Source organism: Procambarus clarkii, chromosome 15 (genome assembly GCF_040958095.1).
Source record: "Procambarus clarkii isolate CNS0578487 chromosome 15, FALCON_Pclarkii_2.0, whole genome shotgun sequence".
NCBI lineage: Eukaryota > Metazoa > Arthropoda > Malacostraca > Decapoda > Cambaridae > Procambarus > Procambarus clarkii.
The window spans coordinates 44,760,951-44,786,225 of record NC_091164.1 but is presented as its reverse complement, the minus strand read 5'-3'; the positions used below and the strand labels follow the sequence as shown (position 1 = coordinate 44,786,225).

Here is a 25,275-nt window from a genome sequence, read left to right as displayed (position 1 = left end):
CACTAACCAACTAACAAGACACTAACCAAATAACAAGGCACTAACCAACAAACAGGACACTAACCAACTGATAAGCATTAACCAATTAACAAGATACTAGCCAACGAACAAGACACTAGCCAACGAACAAGACACTAACTAACAAGTCACTAAGTAACTAAGAAACACTATCCAACTAGCATGGCACTAACCAAATAACAAGGCACTAACAAATTAACTGGACACCAGAAACATCTACATAAGTATCCCCCAACAAAAGAAGAAATCAATCTCTCACCTTACTCTGCACCTTAAATGCCAATAAGCATTCCAGCACTCCCCCTTATACAATCATGTGTGTCCACCATGAACCTCTGTTCTGCTCCTAGAGCCCCATTACCAATATATATCCAATTTAGGATATATATATATATATATCCATTACCAATATATATTATATATAGATTATATCCATATATATCCATTACCAATTTAGGTCCCCAAAAATAACAGGAAAGGCACTTCTGTAAATATTCCAATCTGTTGCACAACGAAGTCCTAGTCCAACATCAGTGACACTTCACCACTGACTCAAAGTGCTCAGAACGTTAAGGAGGTACCTAAACGAATTTTGGTTGTGGGAGATTCCCAGGTGAGGTATTTAGACAGGACGTTTTGTGCCAAAGATAAGGGGAACAGATTAAGGATTTGCTATCCAGGAGCTGGAATTGGAGATATTGTTGACAACATGAAAGATATTATGACGAGAAATGGGACAAACCCATTATTTGTATTAGTACAGGGGGTAATGATGTTGGACGAGTTAGGAGTGAGGAACTGATACAGAAATTTAACAAAGCCATAGAATTAGTTAGGAGCAAGGGAGGAATCCCGATCCTATGTGGCATTCTTCCAAGAAAGAGCGTTGGGAATGAATAGTTGTCGAGGGCACTTGGTGTCAATTACCGGCAGGAAAGATATTGCAAATCAAATGCAATATGTTTCATAGACAACTGGGAACACTTCTATGGAAGAAGTGAAATGTATGCTCGTGATGGGGTGAATCTATCGAGGGTTGTTGCTGTTGCGAACTCGTTGGAACCAGTGGTTAGAGGCATTTGTTTGGGTGTAAACTGTTAGTAGATAGTGGTATGGGAATTGATAGGGAGGAAGGGGGTAATAAAAGTATGTGTTTATTGGAGAAACAAATTAGCAAAATGATCAGAGAAAGAGAAGGGTCTCAAAATAACAATTCACTTAGGGTATATTACACTAACATTAGAAGTCTAAGAAACAAAATAAACGAGTTAAATAAGAATATAAGAACAAAGGTAACTGCAGAAGGCCTATTGGCCCATTCAAGGCAGCACCTATTTATAACCACCCAATCCCACTCATATACATGTCCAACCTACGCTTGAAACATTCGAGGGACCCCACCTCCACCCCGTTACGCGGTAATTGGTTCCACAAATCAACAACCCTGTTACCGAACCAGTATTTACCTAAGTCTTTCCTAAATCTAAACTTATGCAATTTATATCCATTGTTTCGTGTTCTGTCTTGTGTTGATACTTTTAATACCCTATTAATATCCCCTTTGTTATATCAAGTAATCCACTTGTAAACCTGTATCATGTCACCCCTAGCTCTTCGCCTTTCCAATGAATGCAATTTAAGCTTTGTTAATCTTTCTTCATATGAAAGATTTCTTATTTGGGGAATTAATTTTGTCATCCTACGCTGGACACGTTCAAGTGAATTGATATCCATTCTATAGTTCGGCGAACAAAACTGAACTGCATAATCCAAATGGGGCTTAACCAGAGCAAGATATAGCTGAAGGTGTCTTGTTCGGTGTAATGCTTCGATTAATAAATCCCTTTGTCCTATTTGCCTTATTACAAACATTCATGCATTGATCCTTTGGTTTTAAATTCTTACTAATCATAACTCCCAGATCCCTTTTGCAATCCGACTTCGCAATCTCAACACCATCTAGCTCGTATCCAGGCGCAGACAGTCGCAGTGAGAGGGTGTGTTAGCCGGAGCTCCTGAGTGTAGTTATATTATAATAGCAATATGGAATTTTAGTGAAGGAACTGCTGAATCTAGTTGGAGCTCTGAGGACAGAGTTAGACTCTCTACGGGAGGAGGTACGACAGCTGAAACAACATCAAGAAGAAACGAAGGAGACTAGTAGTAAAAAGACCTCGTCTTGGAAAGTTGCAAAGGACAGGGGCCTTAAGAAGACTTTGATAAAGCCGCCTACAGACGCCCTAAGAACTTCTAATTCATTTCCCGTATTGGAGGACGAGTGCTGTGGTGAGACTGCGGATCACGCGAAAGGGAAAACAACGAAGTGCAGACCCCTCAGAGAGTAAAGGAAGTGCCTAAGCGAACTTTAATTGTGAGAGATTCCCAGATAAGGTATTTGGATTGAACGTTTTGTGCTTGCCTAATCACTTTCTTTATACACTTGCCTAAGCACTTTCTCAATACACCTATTTAAGCTCTTTCTCAATACCTTTATCAAAACACTTTCAATACATTTATCTAAGCACTTTCTCAATAAATTTACCTAAGCACATTTCCCATACACTTGCCAAAGCACTTTCTCTATACACTTACCTAAGCACTTTCTCCATACACATACTTAAGCATATTCTCCATACATTTGCCTAAGCACTTTCTCCATATACTTACTTAAGCACTTTATCCATACATTTACTTCAGAACTTTCTCCAGACACTTGCCTAAGCACTTTCTCCATATACTTAAGAACTTTCTCCATACACATTAGCACTTTCTCAATGCACCTACTTAAGCACTTTCTCAATACACTTGCCTAAGCACTTTCTCCATTCACATACTTAAGCACTTTGTCCATACACTTGCCAAAGCACTTTCTCCATATACTTAAGCACTTTCTCCATTCACTTGCCTAAGCACTTGGATTCGTGGCGAGTGTTTTTTACAAATGCATAAGTTCAGTCTAGTGATTCAAGTTTGATAACACTCGAAGGATTTTCTTCGCGACGCGTAAGGTTCATAAGTGTTCATTCCGATCTATGAATTAATTCTGATTTATCATTCGACCTACAAACTTTTATGGTCACAGGTTTGAGTTCTGGCCAGCAGAGATTGACTGGGCACCAATTCTAAACTTTTCGCACCTGCTCACCCACCAGCAATTGGGTTCCTGATTGTTAGCCGAACGGCGGGTTGTGTTTCAGGGAAAATTTGTGTGTAAGGCTTACCATGAGCTACGGGAAGGGAAAGCTCTCAGCCTGCGAACAGGGGTTAGGAGTCGTCTGTTCCTTTACTCACTTTGTTAAGGAATAAAAGTCATAAGAACATAAGAACATAATAACAAAGGTAACTGCAGAAGGCCTATTGGCCCATACGAGGCAGCTCCTATCTATAACCACCCAATCCCACTCATATACATGTCCAACCCGCGCTTGAAACAATCGAGGGACCCCACCACCACCACGTTACGTGGCAATTGGTTCCACAAATCAACAGCCCTGTTACTGAACCAGTATTTACCCAAGTCTTTCCTAAATCTAAATTTATCCAATTTATACCCATTGTTTCGTGTTCTGTCTTGTGTTGATAATTTTAATACCCTATTAATATCCCCCCCTGTTATGTCCATTCATCCACTTGTAAACCTCTATCATGTTACCCCTAACTCTTCGCCTTTCCAGTGAATGCAACTTAAGCTTTGTTAATCTTTCTTCATATGAAAGATTTCTAATTTGGGGAATTAACTTAGTCATCCTACAATTTGGACACGTTCAAGTGAATTTATATCCATTCTATAATACGGCGACCAAAACTGAACTGCATAATCTAAATGGGGCCTAACCAGATCAAGATATAGCTTAAGAACTACACCGGGAGTCTTGTTACTAACACTTCGATTAATAAATCCCAGTGTCCTATTCGCCTTATTACGAACATTCATGCATTGATCCTTTTGTTTTAAATTCTTACTAATCATAACTCCCAGATCCCTTTCGCAATCCGACTTCGCAATCTCAACACCATCTAGCTCGTATCTTGTAACTCTATCATCATTACCTAGCCTCAGAACTTTACATTTATCAGCATTAAACTGCATTTGCCAATCCTTTGACCATTTCAAAACCCTATCTAGATCAACTTGAAGTGATAGTGAGTCCTCCTCCGAATTAATTTCCCTACCGATTTTCGTATCATCGGCAAATTTGCAAATGTTGCTACTCAAACCTGAATCTAAATCATTTATATATATTATAAACAACAGAGGTCCCAGGACAGAGCCCTGAGGTACTCCACTAACAACATTATCCCACTCTGACTTAACCCCATTTATACTAACTCTCTGTTTCCTTTGGAATAGCCATGCCCTAATCCAAGTTAATATAGCACCCCCAATACCATGAGCTTCATGAGTCAGTCAGGTGCAGTCACAGTGAGAGGTTGTGTTAGCTGGGAACACTTCTATGGAAGAAATGAAATGTATGCTCGTGATGGGGTGCATCTATCGAGAGCTGGGGTTGTTGCTGTTGCGAACTCGTTGGAAGAAGTGGGTAGAGGTGTTTTTTGGGGTTTAAACTGTTAGTAGATAGAGGTATGGGAATTGATTTGGAGGAAGGAGATAATAAGAGGAAGGAAGATAATAAGTAAGGAGAATAAGATAATAAATGTGTTTGTGGGAGAAATGAATTGGCAAAATGATCAGGGAAAGAGAAGGGCCTCAAAATAACAATTCACTTAGGGTATATTGCACTAACAGTAGAAGTCTAAGAAATAAAATTAACGAATTAAATGCTCTTGTCTGCACAGAAAAAATAGATATTATTGCATATACCGAAACGTGGATGAATGTAGAAAATAGAGAACTATTAGCTGAATATCAAATAAATGGATTTAAATTATTTCACACAGATAGATATATTAGAAGAGGAGGGGGAGTAGCCATATATGTTAGGGACAATTTGAAATGTAGTCTCAAAGAGGGAATCAAAACTGAGCCACACACAGAAACTATTTGGATAGAATTAAACGAAAAAGCAAATAATATTATAATAGGAGTTATATATAGGCCACCAAATTTAGACAGAATGGAAGCAAAGCATCTATGGGATGAAATATCTAGGGCGTCTAGATCTAACAGTATTTACGTCATGGGTGACTTTAATTTTAGTGGAATAAACTGGTTGAACAAAACAGGGAATAGTGAAGCAGAAGATTTTCTAGAATTAATTGACGATTGCTTTCTTACGCAACACATTAAGGAACCAACACGGGAAAATAATATTTTAGATTTAGTGTTAACTAACAGGGAAACACAAATTAATGACATCGAAATAGGGAGTGAGCTAGGGAACAGTGATCACAAAGAAATCAGATTTAGCATAAAATGGAATAGACCTGTAGGAGAAAATTCTGTTAAAGTGCCAGATTTTCGAAAAGCTCATTTTAATAGCCTAAGAAATTTTTTGGGTCAAATTGATTGGAAAGTCTTGGGTATGGGGTGGGGGCCGGTCTTGGAGCGAGACATGAACCCAGCGATAGGTGACGTAAATGGGGATTTCGATGTGGATTCAATATATAACTTATTTAAGAATATTCTAAACAAAGCACAGGAACGTAGTATACCATACAAATTGAATAGATCGAATACTAATGACCCAAAGTGGATAACAAAGAATTTGAAGAACCTTTTAGGTAAAAAGAGAGCTTGGTACAAAAGGATTAAAAATGGGGAGGTCACTTTAGAACAGGAATTCGTACAACTTGTTAGAAATGTTAAAAAAGAGATAAGGAAAGCAAAAAGAAACTATGAAGTTCGCATAGCAGGGCAAGCAAAGACAAATCCTAAAGGTTTTTTTCAGTTATATCGTACTAAGACTAGGGAAAGGATAGGTCCATTAAAAACTGAGACAGGTCAAATAACAGATAGTGATGAAGAGATGAGTTGTATTTTTAATAAATATTTTGTATCTGTATTTACTAAAGAGGAACTTAACAATATGCCTTCAGCCGAACAAGTCTATGTGGGTGGGGACGAGGACAGGTTGACGAGTTTAGCAGTTACCAGGGAGGATGTTCTTAAACAAATAGTAAAACTCAAACCAAACAAATCCCCAGGGCCGGATGAAGTGTTTGCCAGGGTGCTTAAAGAATGCAAAGATGAGCTTTGTGACCCACTGTCAACCATATTTAATAAATCAATAGAGTCAGGCAGAGTGCCAGAGTTTTGGAAAGTAGCTAATGCGATACCAGTTTTTAAGAGAGGAGATAGATCACTTGCGTCTAACTATCGACCAATTAGCCTAACGTCTATTGTGGGAAAGTTACTCGAATCTATAATAGCAAATAAAATTCGTCTTCATCTTGAAAAACATAAATTAGTAATTGAGTCACAACATGGTTTTATAAATGGCCGTTCATGTTTAACAAATTTGTTATCTTTTTATTCTAGCATTGTTGAGGCAGTTGATTATCGTTGTTATATTATCATAGCAATATGGAAGTTGTAGTGAAGGACCTGGTGACTCTAGTGGGAGCCCTGAGGACAGAGTTGGACTCTCTGCGGGAGGAGGTGCGTCAGCTTAAAAAACAACGAGAAGTAACGAAGGAGGAGTCCAGCAGTAAAGGGACCTCGTCTTGGAGAGTTGCGAAAGACAGGGGCCTTAAGAAGACTTTGATAAAGCCGCCTTCAAACGCCATAGCAACTTCAAATTCATTTGACGTTTTGGAGGACGAGTGCTGTGGAGAGACTGTGGATCGCGCAAAAGGGAAAGCAACGAAGAGAAAGGAAGCGCAGGCCCCTCAGAAAGTAAAGGAAGTACCTAAGCAAACATTAGTTGTGGGAGATTCCCAGATAAGGTATTTGGATAGAACGTTTTGTGCTAGAGATAGGGGGAACAGGTTAAGGGTTTGCTATCCCGGAGCTGGCATTGGTGATATTATAAACAACATGAATGATATTATGGCTGGTAATGGGAACAATCCCATTATTTGCATTAGCGTGGGAGGAAATGATGTTGGTCGAGTCAGGAGTGAGGAACTGATTCAGAGGTATAAAACAGCCATAGAGTTAGTTAGGAGCAAGGGAGGAATCCCGATCATATGTGGCATTCTTCCAAGAAAGGGAGTGGGAAATGAATGGATATCGAGGGCACTTGGTGTCAATTGCCGGCTGGAAAGATATTGCAAATCAAATGCAATATCTTTCATAGACAACTGGGAACACTTCTATGGAAGAAATGAAATGTATGCTCGTGATGGGGTGCATCTATCGAGAGCTGGGGTTGTTGCTGTTGCGAACTCGCTAGAAGAAGTGGTTAGAGGTGTTTGTTTGGGTTTAAACTGTTAGTAGATAGAGGTATGGGAATTGATTTGGAGGAAGGAGGTAATAAAAGTATGTGTTTGTGGGAGAAAGGAATTGGCAAAACGATCAGGGAAAGAGAAGGTCCGCAAAATAACAATTCACTTAGGGTATATTACACTAACAGTAGAAGTCTAAGAAATAAAATTAACGAATTAAATGCTCTTGTCTGCACAGAAAAAATAGATATTATTGCACTTACCGAAACGTGGATGAATGTAGAAAATAGAGAATTATTAGCTGAATATCAAATATATGGATTTAAACTATTTCACACAGATAGATATATTAGACGAGGAGGTGGAGTAGCCATATATGTTAGGGACAATTTGAAATGTAGTCTCAAAGAGGGAATCAAAACAGAGCCACACACAGAAACTATTTGGATTGAATTAAACGAAAAAGCTAATAATATTATAATAGGAGTAATATATAGGCCACCAAATTTAGACAGAGTGGAAGCAAAGCATCTATGGGATGAAATATCTAGAGCATCTAGATCTAACAGTATTTATGTCATGGGTGACTTTAATTTTAGCGGAATAAACTGGTTGAACAAAACAGGGAATAGTGAAGCAGAAGATTTTCTAGAATTAATTGACGATTGCTTTCTTACGCAACACATTAAGGAACCAACACGGGAAAATAATATTTTAGATTTAGTGTTAACTAACAGGGAAACGCAAATTAATGACATCGAAATAGGGAGTGAGCTAGGGAGCAGTGATCACAAAGAAATCAGATTTAGCATAGAATGGAATAGACCAGTAGGAGAAAATTCTGTTAAAGTGCCAGATTTTCGAAAAGCTGATTTTAATAGCCTAAGAAATTTTTTGGGTCAAATTGATTGGAAAGGCTTGGGTATGGGGTGTGGGCCGGTCTTGGAGCGAGACATGAACCCAGCGTTAGGTGACTTAAATGGGGATTTCGATGTGGATTCAATATATAACTTATTTAAGAATATTCTAAACAAAGCACAGGAACGTAGTATACCATACAAATTGAATAGATCGTATACTAATGACCCAAAGTGGATAACAAAGAATTTGAAGAACCTTATAGGTAAAAAGAGAGCTTGGTACAAAAGGATTAAAAATGGGGAGGTCACTTTAGAACAGGAATTCGTACAACTGGTTAGAAATGTTAAAAAAGAGATAAGGAAAGCAAAAAGGAACTATGAAGTTCGCATAGCAGGGCAAGCAAAGACAAATCCTAAAGGGTTTTTTCAGTTATATCGTACTAAGACTAGGGAAAGGATAGGTCCATTAAAAACTGAGACAGGTCAAATAACAGATAGTGATGAAGAGATGAGTAGTATTTTTAATAAATATTTTGTATCTGTATTTACTAAAGAGGAACTTAACAATATGCCTTCAGCCGAACAAGTCTATGTGGGTGGGGACGAGGACAGGTTGACGAGTTTAGCAGTTACCAGGGAGGATGATCTTAAACAAATAGTAAAACTCAAACCAAACAAATCCCCAGGGCCGGATGAAGTGTTTGCTAGGGTGCTTAAAGAATGCAAAGAGGAGCTTTGTGACCCACTGTCAACCATATTTAATAAATCAATAGAGTCAGGCAGAGTGCCAGAGTTTTGGAAAGTTGCTAATGTGATACCAGTTTTTAAGAAAGGAGATAGATCACTTGCGTCTAACTATCGACCAATTAGCCTAACGTCTATTGTGGGAAAGTTACTCGAATCTATAATAGCAAATAAAATTCGTCTTCATCTTGAAAAACATAAATTAATAATTGAGTCGCAACATGGTTTTATAAATGGCCGTTCATGTTTAACAAATTTGTTATCTTTTTATTCTAGCATTGTTGAGGCAGTTGATAGTGGTAAGGATTGCGATGTTGTATACCTTGACTTTAGCAAAGCTTTTGATACAGTGCCACATGAAAGACTGATTAAAAAAATAGAGTCTCATGGTATTGGGGGTGCTATATTAAGCTGGATTAGGGCATGGCTATACCAAAGGAAACAGAGAGTTAGTATAAATGGAATCAAGTCAGAGTGGGAAAATGTTGTAAGTGGAGTGCCTCAAGGCTCTGTCCTGGGACCTCTGTTGTTTATAATATATATAAATGATTTAGATTCAGGTTTGAGTAGCAACATTTGCAAATTTGCCGATGATACGAAAATCGGTAGGGAAATTAATTCGGAGGAGGACTCACTATCACTTCAAGTTGATCTAGATAGGGTTTTGAAATGGTCAAAGGATTGGCAGATGCAGTTTAATGCTGATAAATGTAAAGTTCTGAGGTTAGGTAATGATGATAGAGTTACAAGATACGAGCTAGATGGTGTTGTGATTGCGAAGTCGGATTGCGAAAGGGATCTGGGAGTTATGATTAGTAAGAATTTAAAACAAAAGGATCAATGCATAAATGTTCGTAATAAGGCAAATCGGACACTTGGATTTATTAATCGCAGCGTTAGTAACAAGACACCTGGTGTGGTTCTCAAGCTATATCTTGCTCTAGTTAGGCCCCATTTAGATTATGCAGTTCAGTTTTGGTCGCCATATTATAGAATGGATATAAATTCACTTGAACGTGTCCAGCGTAGGATGACTAAGTTAATTCCCCAAATTAGAAATCTTTCATATGAAGAAAGATTAACAAAGCTTAAGTTGCATTCACTGGAAAGGCGAAGAGTTAGGGGTGACATGATAGAGGTTTACAAGTGGATGAATGGACATAACCGGGGGGATATTAATAGGGTATTAAAAGTATCAACACAGGACAGAACACGAAACAATGGATATAAATTGGATAAGTTTAGATTTAGGAAAGACTTGGGTAAATACTGGTTCAGTAACAGGGTTGTTGATTTGTGGAACCAATTGCCGCGTAACATTGTGGAGGTGGGGTCCCTCGATTGTTTCAAGCACGGGTTGGACAAGTATATGAGTGGGATTGGGTGGTTATAGAATAGGAGCTGCCTCGTATGGGCCAATAGGCCTTCTGCAGTTACCTTTGTTCTTATGTTCTTCTTATGTTCTTATGATAGTGGTAAGGATTGCGATGCTGTGTACCTTGACTTTAGCAAAGCTTTTGATACAGTGCCACATGAAAGACTGATTAAAAAGATAGAGTCTCATGGTATTGGGGGTGCTATATTAAGCTGGATTAGGGCATGGCTATACCAAAGGAAACAGAGAGTTAGTATCAATGGAGTCAAGTCAGAGTGGGAAAATGTTGTAAGTGGGGTGCCTCAGGGCTCTGTCCTGGGCCCTCTGTTGTTTATAATATATATAAATGATTTAGATTCAGGTTTGAGTAGCAACATTTGCAAATTTGCCGATGATACGAAAATCGGTAAGGAAATTAATTCGGAGGAGGACTCATTATCACTTCAAGTTGATCTAGATAGGGTTTTGAAATGGTCGAAGGATTGGCAGATGCTGTTTAATGCTGATAAATGTAAAGTTCTGAGGTTAGGTAATGATTATAGGGTTACAAGATACGAGCTAGATGATGTTGAGATTGCGAAGTCGAATTGCGAAAGGGATCTGGGAGTTATGATTAGTAAGAATTTAAAACAAAAGGATCAATGCATAAATGTTCGTAATAAGGCAAATCGGACACTTGGATTTATCAATCGCAGCGTTAGTAACAAGACACCTGGTGTGGTTCTCAAGCTATATCTTGCTCTAGTTAGGCCCCATTTAGATTATGCAGTTCAGTTTTGGTCGCCATATTATAGAATGGATATAAATTCACTTGAACGTGTCCAGCGTAGGATGACTAAGTTAATTCCCCAAATTAGAAATCTTTCATATGAAGAAAGAAGTGCTTAAGTTTCATTCACTGGAAAGGCGAAGAGTTAGGGGTGACATGATAGAGGTTTACAAGTGGGTGAATGGACATAACACAGGGGATATTAATAGGGTATTAAAAGTATCAACACAAGACAGAACACGAAACAATGGGTATAAATTGGATAAGTTTAGATTTAGGAAAGACTTGGGTAAATACTGGTTCAGTAACAGGGTTGTTGATTTGTGGAACCTATTACCGCGTAACGTGCTGGAGGTGGGGCCCCTCGATTGTTTCAAGCGCGGGTTGGACAAGTATATGAGTGGGATTGGGTGGTTATAAATAGGAGCTGCCTCGTATGGCCCAATAGGCCTTCTGCAGTTGCCTTTGTTCTTATGTTCTATTTTTTTAATTAGTCTTTCATGTGGCACTGTATCAAAAGCTTTGCTAAAGTCAAGGTGCACAACATCACAATCCTTACCACTATCAACTGCCTCAACTATGCTGGAATAAAAAGTTATCAAATTTGTTAAACATGAACGGCCATTTGTAAAACCATGTTGCGACTCATTTATTAATTTATGTTTTTCAAGATGGAGACGAATTGTATTTGCAATTATTGATTCAAGTAACTTTCCCACAATAGACGTTAGGGTAATTGGTCAACAGTTTGACGCAAGTGATCTATCTCCTTTCTTAAAATTTTTTACCACATTAGCTACCTTCCATGACTCTGGCACTCTGCCTGACTCTATTGATATATTAAATATGGTAGACAGTGGCTCGGAAAGCTCCTCTTTGCATTCTTTAAGCACCCTGGCAAACACTTCATCCGGCCCTGGGGATTTGTTTGGTTTTAGTTTTTCTAATTGTTTAATTACATCCTCCCTGGTAACTGCTAAACTAGTCAACCTGTCCTCATCCCCCACCCACATAGACTTGTTCGGCTGAAGGCATATTGTTAAGTTCTTCTTTAGTAAATACAGATATAAAATATTTGTTAAAAATACTACTCATCTCTCATACTCAGAATAAAAAAAAAAATAAGGGGCCTCGTAGCCTGGTGGATAGCGCGCAGGAATCGTAATTCTGTGGCGCGGGTTCGATTCCCACACGAGGCAGAAACAAATGGGCAAAGTTTCTTTCACCCTGAATGCCCCTGTTACCTAGCAGTAAATAGGTACCTGGGTGTTAGTCAGCTGTCACGGGCTGCTTCCTGGGGGTGGAGGCCTGGTCGAGGACCGGGCCGCGGGGACACTAAAAAGCCCCGAAATTATCTCAAGATAACCTCAAGAAGATAACCTCTCCTTGTCATTATCCGTTATTTGACCTGTCTCAGATTTTAATGGACCTATCCTTTCCCTAGTCTTAGTTCGATATAACTGAAAAAACCCTTTAGGATTTGACTTTGCTTGCTCTGCTATGCGAACTTCATAGTTTTTTTTTGCCTTCCTAATCTCTTTTTTAACATTTCTAACCAGTTGTATGAATTCCTGTTCTAAACTGACTTCCCCATTCTTAATCCTTTTGTACCAAGCTCTCTTTTTACCTATAAGGTTCTTTAAATTATTTGTTATCCACTTTGGGTCATTAGTATTCGATCTATTCGAATACTAATGCTAAAAAGAGGAGCTTTGTGACCCACTGTCAACCATATTTAATAAATCAATAGAGTCAGGCAGAGTGCCAGAGTTTTGGAAAGTTGCTAATGTGATACCAGTTTTTAAGAAAGGAGATAGATCACTTGCGTCTAACTATCGACCAATTAGCCTAACGTCTATTGTGGGAAAGTTACTCGAATCTATAATAGCAAATAAAATTCGTCTTCATCTTGAAAAACATAAATTAATAATTGAGTCGCAACATGGTTTTATAAATGGCCGTTCATGTTTAACAAATTTGTTATCTTTTTATTCTAGCATTGTTGAGGCAGTTGATAGTGGTAAGGATTGCGATGTTGTATACCTTGACTTTAGCAAAGCTTTTGATACAGTGCCACATGAAAGACTGATTAAAAAAATAGAGTCTCATGGTATTGGGGGTGCTATATTAAGCTGGATTAGGGCATGGCTATACCAAAGGAAACAGAGAGTTAGTATAAATGGAATCAAGTCAGAGTGGGAAAATGTTGTAAGTGGAGTGCCTCAAGGCTCTGTCCTGGGACCTCTGTTGTTTATAATATATATAAATGATTTAGATTCAGGTTTGAGTAGCAACATTTGCAAATTTGCCGATGATACGAAAATCGGTAGGGAAATTAATTCGGAGGAGGACTCACTATCACTTCAAGTTGATCTAGATAGGGTTTTGAAATGGTCAAAGGATTGGCAGATGCAGTTTAATGCTGATAAATGTAAAGTTCTGAGGTTAGGTAATGATGATAGAGTTACAAGATACGAGCTAGATGGTGTTGTGATTGCGAAGTCGGATTGCGAAAGGGATCTGGGAGTTATGATTAGTAAGAATTTAAAACAAAAGGATCAATGCATAAATGTTCGTAATAAGGCAAATCGGACACTTGGATTTATTAATCGCAGCGTTAGTAACAAGACACCTGGTGTGGTTCTCAAGCTATATCTTGCTCTAGTTAGGCCCCATTTAGATTATGCAGTTCAGTTTTGGTCGCCATATTATAGAATGGATATAAATTCACTTGAACGTGTCCAGCGTAGGATGACTAAGTTAATTCCCCAAATTAGAAATCTTTCATATGAAGAAAGATTAACAAAGCTTAAGTTGCATTCACTGGAAAGGCGAAGAGTTAGGGGTGACATGATAGAGGTTTACAAGTGGATGAATGGACATAACCGGGGGGATATTAATAGGGTATTAAAAGTATCAACACAGGACAGAACACGAAACAATGGATATAAATTGGATAAGTTTAGATTTAGGAAAGACTTGGGTAAATACTGGTTCAGTAACAGGGTTGTTGATTTGTGGAACCAATTGCCGCGTAACATTGTGGAGGTGGGGTCCCTCGATTGTTTCAAGCACGGGTTGGACAAGTATATGAGTGGGATTGGGTGGTTATAGAATAGGAGCTGCCTCGTATGGGCCAATAGGCCTTCTGCAGTTACCTTTGTTCTTATGTTCTTATGTTCTTATGTTCTTATTCAATTTGTATGGTATACTACGTTCCTGTGCTTTGTTTAGAATATTCTTAAATAAGTTATATATTAAATCCACATCGAAATCCTCTTTTACGTCACCTATCGCTGGGTTCATGTCTCGCTCCAAGACCGGCCCACACCCCATACCCAAGACCTTCCAATCTATTTGACCCAAAAAATTTCTTAGGCTAATAAAATGAGCTTTTCGAAAATCTGGCACTTTAACAGAATTTTCTCCTACAGGTCTATTCCATTCTATGCTAAATCTGATTACTTTGTGATCACTGTTCCCTAGCTCACTCCCTATTTCGATGTCATTAATTTGTGTTTCCCTGTTAGTTAACACTAAATCTAAAATATTATTTTCCCGCATGGGTTCCTTAATGTGTTGCGTAAGAAAGCAATCGTCAATTAATTCTAGAAAATCTTCTGCTTCACTATTCCCTGTTTTGTTCACCCAGTTTATTCCACTAAAATTAAAGTCACCCATGACATAAATACTGTTAGATCTAGATGATCTAGATATTTCATCCCATTGATGCTTTGCTTCCATTCTGTCTAAATTTGGTGGCCTATATATAACTCCTATTATAATATTATTAGCTTTATCGTTTAATTCTATCCAAATAGTTTCTGTGTGTGGCTTAGTTTTGATTCCCTCTTTGAGACTACATTTCAAATTGTCCCTAACATATATGGCTACTCCCCCTCCTCGTCTAATATATCTATTTGTGTGAAATAGTTTAAATCCATTTATTTGATATTCAGCTAATAGTTCTCTATTTTCTACATTCATCCACGTTTCGGTAAGTGCAATAATATCTATTTTTTTCTATGCAGACAAGAGCATTTAATTCATTTATTTTATTTCTTAGACTTCTACTGTTAGTGTAATATACCCTAAGTGAATTGTTATTTTGAGGCCCTTTTCTTACCCTGATCATTTTGCCAATTCTTTTCTCCCACGAACACATAGTTTTATTACCTCCATCCTACAAATCAATTCCCATACCACTATCTACTAACAGTTTAAACCCAAACAAACACCTCTAACCACTGGTTTCAACGAGTTCGCAACAGCAACAACCCCAGCCCTTGATAGATGCACCCCATCACGAGCATACATTTCATTTCTTCCATAGAAATGTTCCCAGTTGTCTATGAAAGATATTGCATTTGATTTTCAATATCTTTCCAGCCGGCAATTGACACCAAGTGCCCTCGACATTCATTCATTTCCCACTCCCTTTCTTGGAAGAATGCCACATATGATCGGGATTCCTCCCTTGCTCCTAACTAATTCAATGGCTGTCCTGAATCTCTGTATTAGTTTCTCACTCCTAACTCGCCCAACATCATTACCCCCTGCACTAATACAAATAATGGGTTTGTTCCCATTTCCCGTCATAATATCATTCATGTTTCCAACAATATCACCAATTCCAGCTCCCGGATAGCAAACCCTTAATCTGTTTCCTCCTCCATACAAGTACATATATTTCCATTTGTATTACCTCAAAATCACGTCAAGGTCACTTCAAGATTAGTGCTCTTGACATACATAAAATTTATATGAAACAAAACAGATTTTCTAGACATGATTAAATTTCCAAGCAGTTTATTCAGTTTTTAATTAGTTGACGATGCTTAAATATAGCATAATTTCCTCGCAAGATACTCTGTTCCTAAGACTACCAACCCCTTCAAGCTAAATAGGGATAAATACACGAGTGTGTTCCCCGCTTATCGGTGTACATAGACCTAGAGTAAAGATTAGTCCTGAACATTGTCCAGGATTAGAGTATTCTTGATGGTTGGTTAGGAATCTATTGTGGTGGCCTTAATAACCCCCCAGAGGTTAACAGGCCTTAAGTCCAAAGTCAAATCAAAACCACTGAAGATAAGCTTTGATGATAGTTACAAGAAATACTTGCAATATATTACCCATTATTATTTTGACAAAGAGCAGCAACAAATTAGGTTATAACAGATACATGTTCTATCGGTGGAAATTATGAGGAACAGCTGTCTACTTGGTTTCTGTTACATGTAAGATGAAAGGTCAAGGAATGGAAGGGCACCAACCATCATTATCAGGAGCACAGGACCAGCGAACGTCCAGATAATGTTTCCAGGTTCCAGCCAGCATCTGTCAACATAAATACGAGCATCAGTTCAGAGAAACGGCAGAGTGAGCAACAGGGCATGACGAACAAAGTGATAGAATAAACAAAATGACAAAGGGAACCAAGTGGTATGGCAAATAAGGTTATAGGCTGAACAAACAAGGTGGCAAGGTGAACAAAGTGGCATGGCGATCAAAATGAAAGGTGTACAAATTAGGTGGACAAGGTAGCTGAACAAAGTGGTAGATAAACAAAGTAACATTGCAATCACAGTGGTAGGTGAATAAAGTAGGCGAAAATAGTAGGTGAACAAAGAGGGAGGTGAACAAAATGCTCACCCTTGATGTGTTTTCAGGGCCATCCTTTTGGAGTTCCATGCGATAATCACTCTGTTCCACATTGTTCTTTTCATCTCTACATAGATAATAATCAAGCTAGCTTCATCCTCATTTTGTAATTCAAAAGGATCCTCAAAACTACTCTATAGTAGGGGAAACATTCGCACTTAAGTCAATTCTGGACTCTACTTAAAGTGTCAAGATAATATAAACAAATGGCCACTCCACATGAGAAACACATACATTCAAGTCAGTATTAGAGTGAAAGCACTTACATTCTCGCCGTGCCGTAGCCCTGGGCTTGAGTAGCTGCGAGTGTTATGCCCACAAATAACAGAGGGAACCCATAGCCAACAATCATGTAATACTTCAAGGGGTTAAACGTAGCGAAGACCTGAAATATCACAAATATTATTTACCATTTGTGTTAGTGACAAGAAAATATAAGATTTATAACATAAGATATAAATATAATAGTGGAATTGAAATCAAAATAATAATTATTGTGCCAATTCTAATAGTACTTTAAATTGTGCAATAATTATTGCAATTGTGTTAATAATTGTAATGGTCAGAGAGTAATCACACTAGCGTGACTACATCAATGAGAAAATCCGCAGGAGCCATGATGAGGGCTCGAACCTATAGGGTTGGTGTTCACACTGTTACGGTGTCCTCTCTTGTTTCTTTCGTTTGCCTGCTTTAAGAGTCATATCAGCTCTCCCTACTGATTCTCTGAGGTACAGGGAGTCTGTTGGTATATGTGGCGACCAGACCGGCCGCCAGATAAGGGAGAAATTTACATAATAAGTTTATAGGTAAAGGGGAAAGTGGCGCCCAGATCTAAATGGAAGAGTACCCCCTACCTGCAGATCCGCCGTTTTGTAGAAAACGCTAGCCGTGTGCGGATTGGGTGGCATGGGTCACGGGCGACCAATCAGAGCCCGCCGTGACGTCACCGAGTGCCCCGGGTGGCGCCAACGTCAGAGTTGATCTGACTGTGGAGGTGAGAGGACGCGCCTCGGTCAGCTCTCGAGGATTTGAGGCTCTACAAGCCTTATTCAGTGGATTAAACTAGCCATCGAAGCCACAATCGTTATTGGAGACCCTGCGCTTCTGGGAAGCAAAAGAAAGAAGCCAAGTTCATTGAGCGGAGGAGTGCCAAAATTGGAAAATTGGTCGGTGACGATGCTGGGTGGGGCCGCTGGAGCTGAGAGTCTGGGAGGTGTGGCGGGCAGGCTTAGCTGTGACCGGGTCATATTCACTGAGGTTTTTGGAGGGACGACACCGTTCCTAGGACAAGGAGCAACGCCTTGTGGAAAGGACGAGTGTGTGCATGTAGTGACTAGCTCAGTACCCACTGGTGAACCAGGATTGGGATAGATGAATCTCTGGGATTGGATCGGCGATGACGCGAAGGCTTCACGACATCTGAGGACTTGTGGAACGCTCCTGGATCGTCAAGGACTGACTCAGGAAGCGTGGGAACCTCACACTATCGACGGACAGGCGTCGTGAGTCAGGAATGTAAGGTAAATCAATTTTCCCTCCCATTACCCCTTGTCTGATTAGGCTAGGATAGGCCACGATATTTGCATATGTATATTGCAGTATAGCATTTATGCTTTAGTAGTAGGATAGGCTGCAGGGCAGCTTGTGTCCAGGACTGTTGGAGAGGACAGTGTGTGTGGACGGCAGGACAGTTGAAGAAAAGGCGCCGACGTGGCGAAGAGGCCCTTCTGTGAGAGAGTCTGTGACTCCTGTTTAATCTGCCCAGTTGAAGGAGTGGTTGGAGGTCGTGAAATAAGAGTTGCCGACGATCTCCAGATTTATTATCCTTACGTTCATTTTCCTGTATTGCTTATAAGTGTATGTGTGATCATGAAATTTGTGTCAGTAAATTCACACATTTTCACATTGTGTTTGTGTGCCTCCATTATTATATTTCTCTATGAGCATACACGAGGGTTATCATAGTGCCACCTAGGGAACGTTACGTTCTCTATAGAAGTTCTTATCGCCTGGAGAGTGGTAAAGCAGCACAGACTTATATAAAAGTGTACCCTAAGCCATCCGACCAGTATCAGAGCCCGAATGGTGGCAACAAGCAACGTAGTGGCTGGAGATAGGTAAAGCCACACAGACTTTTATGGGAGAGTACCCTGGGCTGACAGTTCAGTGACAGATCGAGGGAGTAGCAACGCTCTGGCAACAAATAGTATAGAATACACCCACTGAACTGCATCACTGGGGTGCAGATATACTAACCCAGCTGGCGACCTTGTTATGAAGAAGATAGGGAAGGCAGGCGGGAAAGGAGTTCCTGCAACCTTTTTGTCTGGCAGGCAAGACTCAGGGAAGTTATTGTTATAAGGTAAGCCTGAGTCGTCCTTCACTTCTCCACGGGTCTAGGCCGGAACTGTTAACAGCAGTTTCCCCGTGGTTGACTGAAGGACTCCCAGGGTGAATCAATGGCACCCCCCCCCCCTCCTTTAGTGTTGGGAGCACAGACCTGCGGTGGTGGGCATTGCTGGTCCTCCCCTGTGGGACCAAGGAGACTCCGGTGATTCCCGGGAGTCGGAGGGGCTAAATATTCTGCCTTCTGAGCCCCTAGCAGCCGATTGCTAGCGGAGCCCCAGCCCCCCCCCCCCCCATGACAACACGCACACGCTCTCGACGACTAGACCATGACATGGAATTAGGATTGCAACCTGGAGTTCTACTGAACACACGAGGAGTGTTCTAGAGCGTGTGCGTGAGAACACCCACTGCAAAGGTTCGAACCCTCCTCACGGCTCCTACGGATTTTCTCAATGATGCAGTCAAGTTAGTGTAATTAGTCTCTGTGTATTGAAAGAGGAGCGTCAGAGGTAGAACATTCCTAGACGACAGAGCCAGAGTGCATGGGGTGGGGATTGTGTGAAAATATATGAGTTTGAATGTGTTTTTTCCTGTAAGTAATGAAAGTAAATTGATCGTTGCTTCTACATACAATGCAGTCCAAAAGGTGGAGTTCTTTATTTACTTCTTTTTCCATAGTAAATTGTATGGAATGCTCTAGGCCATTGAGACCCCCTCTAAATACCTATCTAGGTTATCGAAATCATTGTCAAATATAGCGAAACCATCATCAACATATCTTAACCAGGCACTGGGATCTTTCCCAACTATTATCACTGTGGAGGCTAATTGTGCTTCAAAAAACTCAATATATATTTTTGCAAGAATAGGGAACAGGGAAGAACCCATAGCCACACCCAAAATTTTGTTTATAAAGCAACCCATCGAAACTGAAAAAAGTGTCTTCTACACAAATATTAATCAGCTCAAAATATAAACTGCTAGGGATCGGGAGAAGATTTCAAAATTAACAAAACTACCTGCTACCAAATAGCCTAGACCCCTAGACTCTTCCATAAAATTTACTATGGAAAAAGAAGTTAATAAAGAACTACCTTTTGGCATTGTATGGTAGGAAGAAGTAACGATCAGTTTAAATCTTTCTAATTCAGTTAGATGTAACAAAATGTACTCACCGATCCTTATCTAAGATCTTTTAGAATTTGTGACCCGTCTTACCTAAAACCGAACACAAATACAAAATAGGATATTTTTTGGATTTAGGCTATCCCTCGTGGTTCATTGAAAAAGCACACAGTAAAGCTACAGGTATCCTCTACACTTAAACTGAGAGACGCCCTTTGAATCCTGGTAAGAAAATAGTTGTGAAATTGCCATAATACCTTATTTAAAGTAAACTGACCTGTAACGTAGCAGATATAAAACATAAAATCGTTTTCATTTACCCAAATACAATTAGGGAAAGGGTTAGTAAGTAAAGAGTATGAAATGATAGAAATCCGGAAGGCGTTTATATATTATCTTGTAGAGAGTGTAATGAGGTCTATGTGGGGGAAAAAGGGCAAAAACCTGAGATCAGAATTGAAGAACATAAGACACCATGTAGTATTATGGCTAGTGACAGTGCGTAGCAAACCATAGTTGGGAAAAAGGTCACAATATTGATTTTCAGAAGTGTGAAATAATTTTTAAGAGTAATAATATTATATCTAGAAGGGTAGTGGAAGGGGTTCTAATATATACTCTGAATACTTTCGCTGGCAACAAAAACTTTGCATCGGAGGATAATTTTACTAGGAAAAGGATTCTGAGTGAATTAAAATTAGATCTCAATAAATGGATGAATGAAAACAGTCCCATTAGCCGCGTTCCTTGAGGTTTGGAGAGTCACGAGGGATAACATCCAGATGGACACCTCTATTAATTTCAACTTCAGTTCCCAGAATAGCAGGCTTATAGAAAGGACACATGACCATAAATCTATAGAAGACATTACTGCAGGTACATCAGCAGTCGGGAATAATGGAGACATAGTCAGGTCAAGAATGATAAGAGGAATGGACCCAGGATAGCAGCCAGGACACACTGCGCTCCGTTGAGAATGTGGACACAATGCGACCCAAACGTCTAAAGGTTAGAGCTACCCCCTCCCCACCCTTGATGGTCATGCTTTGGGAAAAACGATATTCTGAAGGTCCTGAAGGACGTGGCCGGCATGACAGCCATTGATATTAGTCTCAAGGAACACCACCTACATCCTCACTTCCCACGTCCGTTCTTGGCCTGAAGAACTGTTTTTACCAGCAGGACCAGCCAGTGGATTGCTGACCTACTGCAACATAAGATCTTGGACAATATCGAGGACGAAAATCCAAATACACCAAATAGTAATTACATCTTTTTTTCTTACTATTTCTATTTCAGCTTCCAACTTCGTGTTCTGTGTTTACTCTGCATTACCCAGTATTTTAACGATACAGGCTCTTTTAAGCAATTCAACACATCAAAACACTTCTTCTGTTTCATACAGTCACTCTATCAAATAGTTGCTGACTAAATGTTATTTGAAAGTGGTGTGAAATGCTGTAGGAAAACTGTAAGTAAACATTATTTGAAAAAGATAAAGAATTGACTGAACCGTTAGACATGCTGGAATCTCTAAAAATAACAAGTAGCAGCCAGCTTCATAAAACAAATCCTGTAAATAAAAGTTATCCTATCTCACAGGGCATGTTTACAGTCTTCAGTCTGCTGTTGCTGTTTGACTGACTTACTGAGTGCTGGTAAATGCTATTTCATCGAGTCTGGCTGAGAAATAAACAGTCACGATATCTCACAAGGCATGTTGCAGTCTTCAGTTCACTCTTACTGATTGACCGACTGACTTACTGAGTTTGAAAGATATAAAACGTTAACCTAAGCTGAAAAATATGTACACACAAGAAATGATTACTACATTCAGTAAAGACTTACTAATCTGCTACTTGGTTGACTGAGACAACATATAGACGGTGTGGGATATTTGGGGCTTGAATCTGATTATTTAAATATTAATGTAGTAAATTAAATTACGAAGGACCACCCGCTTTTATAGTAAAGAGGGAAACTGAGAATTTCTGATCATTAGATAATTCCTAGATGAACCAGTAACTATGGATAAAATACTAGAGAATATGATCATAGAAATAATTAATGGGCTGTATAATTAAATGAATCAAACCCTCAAACACCTACATTGGGGGGTTATTACTGGAGGTAAGTACGTCCAGGAACTAGTGTGGTTCGTTCACTAATCCAAATAATAATAATCTAATCCTATGGATTATAGTGAAACTAATGTCATTACCATGAATGGGAACATAGATTATAAGTATAGTAATGAGAGTCACAATAAACACATGTTAATCCTGAGGAATTCTGCATATAAATAATTGTAATAAATTCATGAATGAATATAAAGAATCTTAGCTTAAAGATGATTCCTTTAGGTAAGCCACGACGTTTCCTCTAATTCTCTGGACTCGGTTGGCTGACGAATGGGACGGATTAACATGGGAGAAGGCGGCAGGGAGAATTCTTCTCACGTGCTGCAGGACAAATATTTACAGTAGCAACTAATTTAACTACTGAATCTCTATATTCAAGAAATTGAGAGTTACAGGTGACAAATTTAATAACCTGTTATTAGATGTTATCGTGCGTCGTAACGGTCAATCACCCAGCTACTACAAAACACTTTACAAGATGCATCAGATAAAGGGAATATACTTAGCTGAAAGGGCACTGTATAAGTTTTAAGATTGCCGAAATTCGCGTCCCCAGGCTCTTGCTAAGCCTATCCTGGATAGTGGCGCGCTTCACTGGCCGGTCACGTGTCGTCAAGAACCAGGTTAAAAAAGGTTCCTTATATGACACCAGCACCAGTTGAAGATATTATCTGCAAGGTTATTCACGCCTCACAGTGGCGACTTTCATCTGAGGATGGATAACGTCTACCCTAATGGCTGGGCAATGGCGTCTCCTCGTGAGTACGGTACGAGCAGGTCAGCCTCAGAGCTTCTCCACACGCGTACTGCAAGCTTCCTCAACCCACGCCGCGTCCCGCGTTCATAAAACATAGTATTGTCACGAACATTAATATTTCTCGCATTTACGCTTGAAATGTTGAAGACTGGACGGGTTTATTATTTAAAAGAGGAAAATATTATTATTTGCCAATTTAAAGATAATAAATATATAAGGGAGAGGAATTAATGTCTCCCCATGGCATTCACTCTTGACGTTAACTTTTATTACTAGATAATCGCTATGACTCCAACGCTCTATTCGGCTTTTAGTTGGAGGTCAATTCATCTGTAATTAATTATCATACAGAATGCCTTAGTTATAGAGAATCGAATTTAATTCTCAAATACATTGGATATAATGTGTTTATTGTAATGAAATCTGACGCAATACTGGCGTCGGGTGACGTGAGAATTCTAGCCTACTGCACAGGTGAAATTATTAGTACATGAGAATTCTACGTGTTGTTAATTTTACTTACTACAATAATTAGTATAGTTAGTAATAAGTAATGAGAATACAACAGTGTTGTATTCGGTGTTGGAAATTCCCAACATAACTCCGGGGGGAGGATTCTAGGGTCGTAGTGTACTGTGGAGTACTGACCTATCCCTAAGTGATATTAAGATTAGTACATTAGTATGTTAATATGTTAGTATGTTAGTACACACATAACGAACGTCCCGGATTTATCAAGGACTTACAAGAACTTGAGTCTTGCTATTTACATGTCAAATGAAACATGTTGTTTATAGCCTACACAATAATTAAAGAATTGCTCTTATTTGAGAACTATAATAGGCTTGTAGTTTCCCTTAGTGGAAACATGTATTAAATATTGAAACATTAAATGATTACGTTATCGGTAATCAGGAACCCTCTAAAGCTCACAATAAACTCAACAACTAGGGTCGCAGTGACATGTAATGGTGTATTACGTAGCTGCTGAATCGTAGGCAAACTCAGAATAAGTTCCTAAGAACTGATAACACTATTGTATGATTATACAGTAAAGTATTATTAGTCATTTAAGATCAAGGAGACTATGACACTACAGTAAGATGACTGTCTAGGGTCGTTGTGACTTGTAACTATTGGGTTACTAGACAATAACATCACGCAGCATCATGATCACCCCAAATTCAAATGAGGAAATTGAATTTAATGTGCACTGTTGTGCAGTAGTCATTCTGACAGATGGTACAACTAATTTGTTAACTAGCTAAATTAATAGAAAAGTAGAGAACTGAAAAGTTTATTCATTAAAATCAAGGAAAATTCTGAGTCGACAGTGAGATTAGTAGCCTAGTCATTCTGACTTATGAGCGAATTAAATGGCAGCTCATAGGCTTGACACTGTATACTTGTTAATACGAAATCACCTTTACATGAATTTGAGTTTATTAAATCAGTCTCTATAAGTATAGTCAACTGTAATTAATGGTGAGTACAGATTAGGCTAGTACTCAGTTGACACTAACTAAAGTCCCTAAACCTACCTAAATAAATGGTTTGAATTTCTAACCTACCTAAGTAAGGGACTAAGCTAATTGTGAGCAAAGTACTCGAATTAACATTGTGAGCAGTATTGAGCTCATTAATAGGTCGAGCTATATTAAACTCGTGAACATGGTGAGCTATATTGAGCTCGTTAGCAGTGCTAACAGGGTGAGTTACAGTGAACTCGTCAACAGTGTTGACAGGGTGAGCTACAGTGAGCTCGTTAGCAGTGCTAACAGGGTGAGTTACAGTGAACTCGTTGACAGGGTGAGCTGCAGTGAGCTCGTTAGCAGTGCTAATAGGGTGAGTTACAGTGAACTCGTCAACAGTGTTGACAGGGTGAGCTACAGTGAGCTCGTTAGCAGTGCTAACAGGGTGAGTTACAGTGAACTCGTCAACAGTGTTGACAGGGTGAGCTCGTTAGCAGTGCTAACAGGGTGAGCTGCAGTGAGCTTGTTAACAGGTAACAGGGTGAGTTACAGTGAACTCGTCAACAGTGTTGACAGGGTGAGCTACAGTGAGCTCGTTAGCAGGGTGAGTTCAGTGAACTCGTCAACAGTGTTGACAGGGTGAGCTACAGTGAGCTCGTTAGCAGTGCTAACAGGGTGAGTTCAGTGATCTCGAATTAACGAGGTGGAGTT

General features: G+C 39.3%; 1 protein-coding gene across 1 annotated transcript in view; it reads right to left on the bottom strand.

Annotated features, from left to right (window-relative positions):
• The window catches only part of LOC123752140 (adhesion G protein-coupled receptor L4), a 406,311-nt gene that overhangs the window by 6,807 nt on the left and 374,229 nt on the right, over positions 1 to 25,275 (bottom strand). The window contains exons 17-18 of the mRNA XM_069325025.1: positions 16,984 to 17,102; positions 16,330 to 16,393 (exon numbers count right to left, since the gene is read on the bottom strand). Of these exons, the coding sequence (XP_069181126.1) occupies positions 16,330 to 16,393; positions 16,984 to 17,102 (183 nt within the window). The remainder of the gene's footprint in view (positions 1 to 16,329; positions 16,394 to 16,983; positions 17,103 to 25,275) is intronic.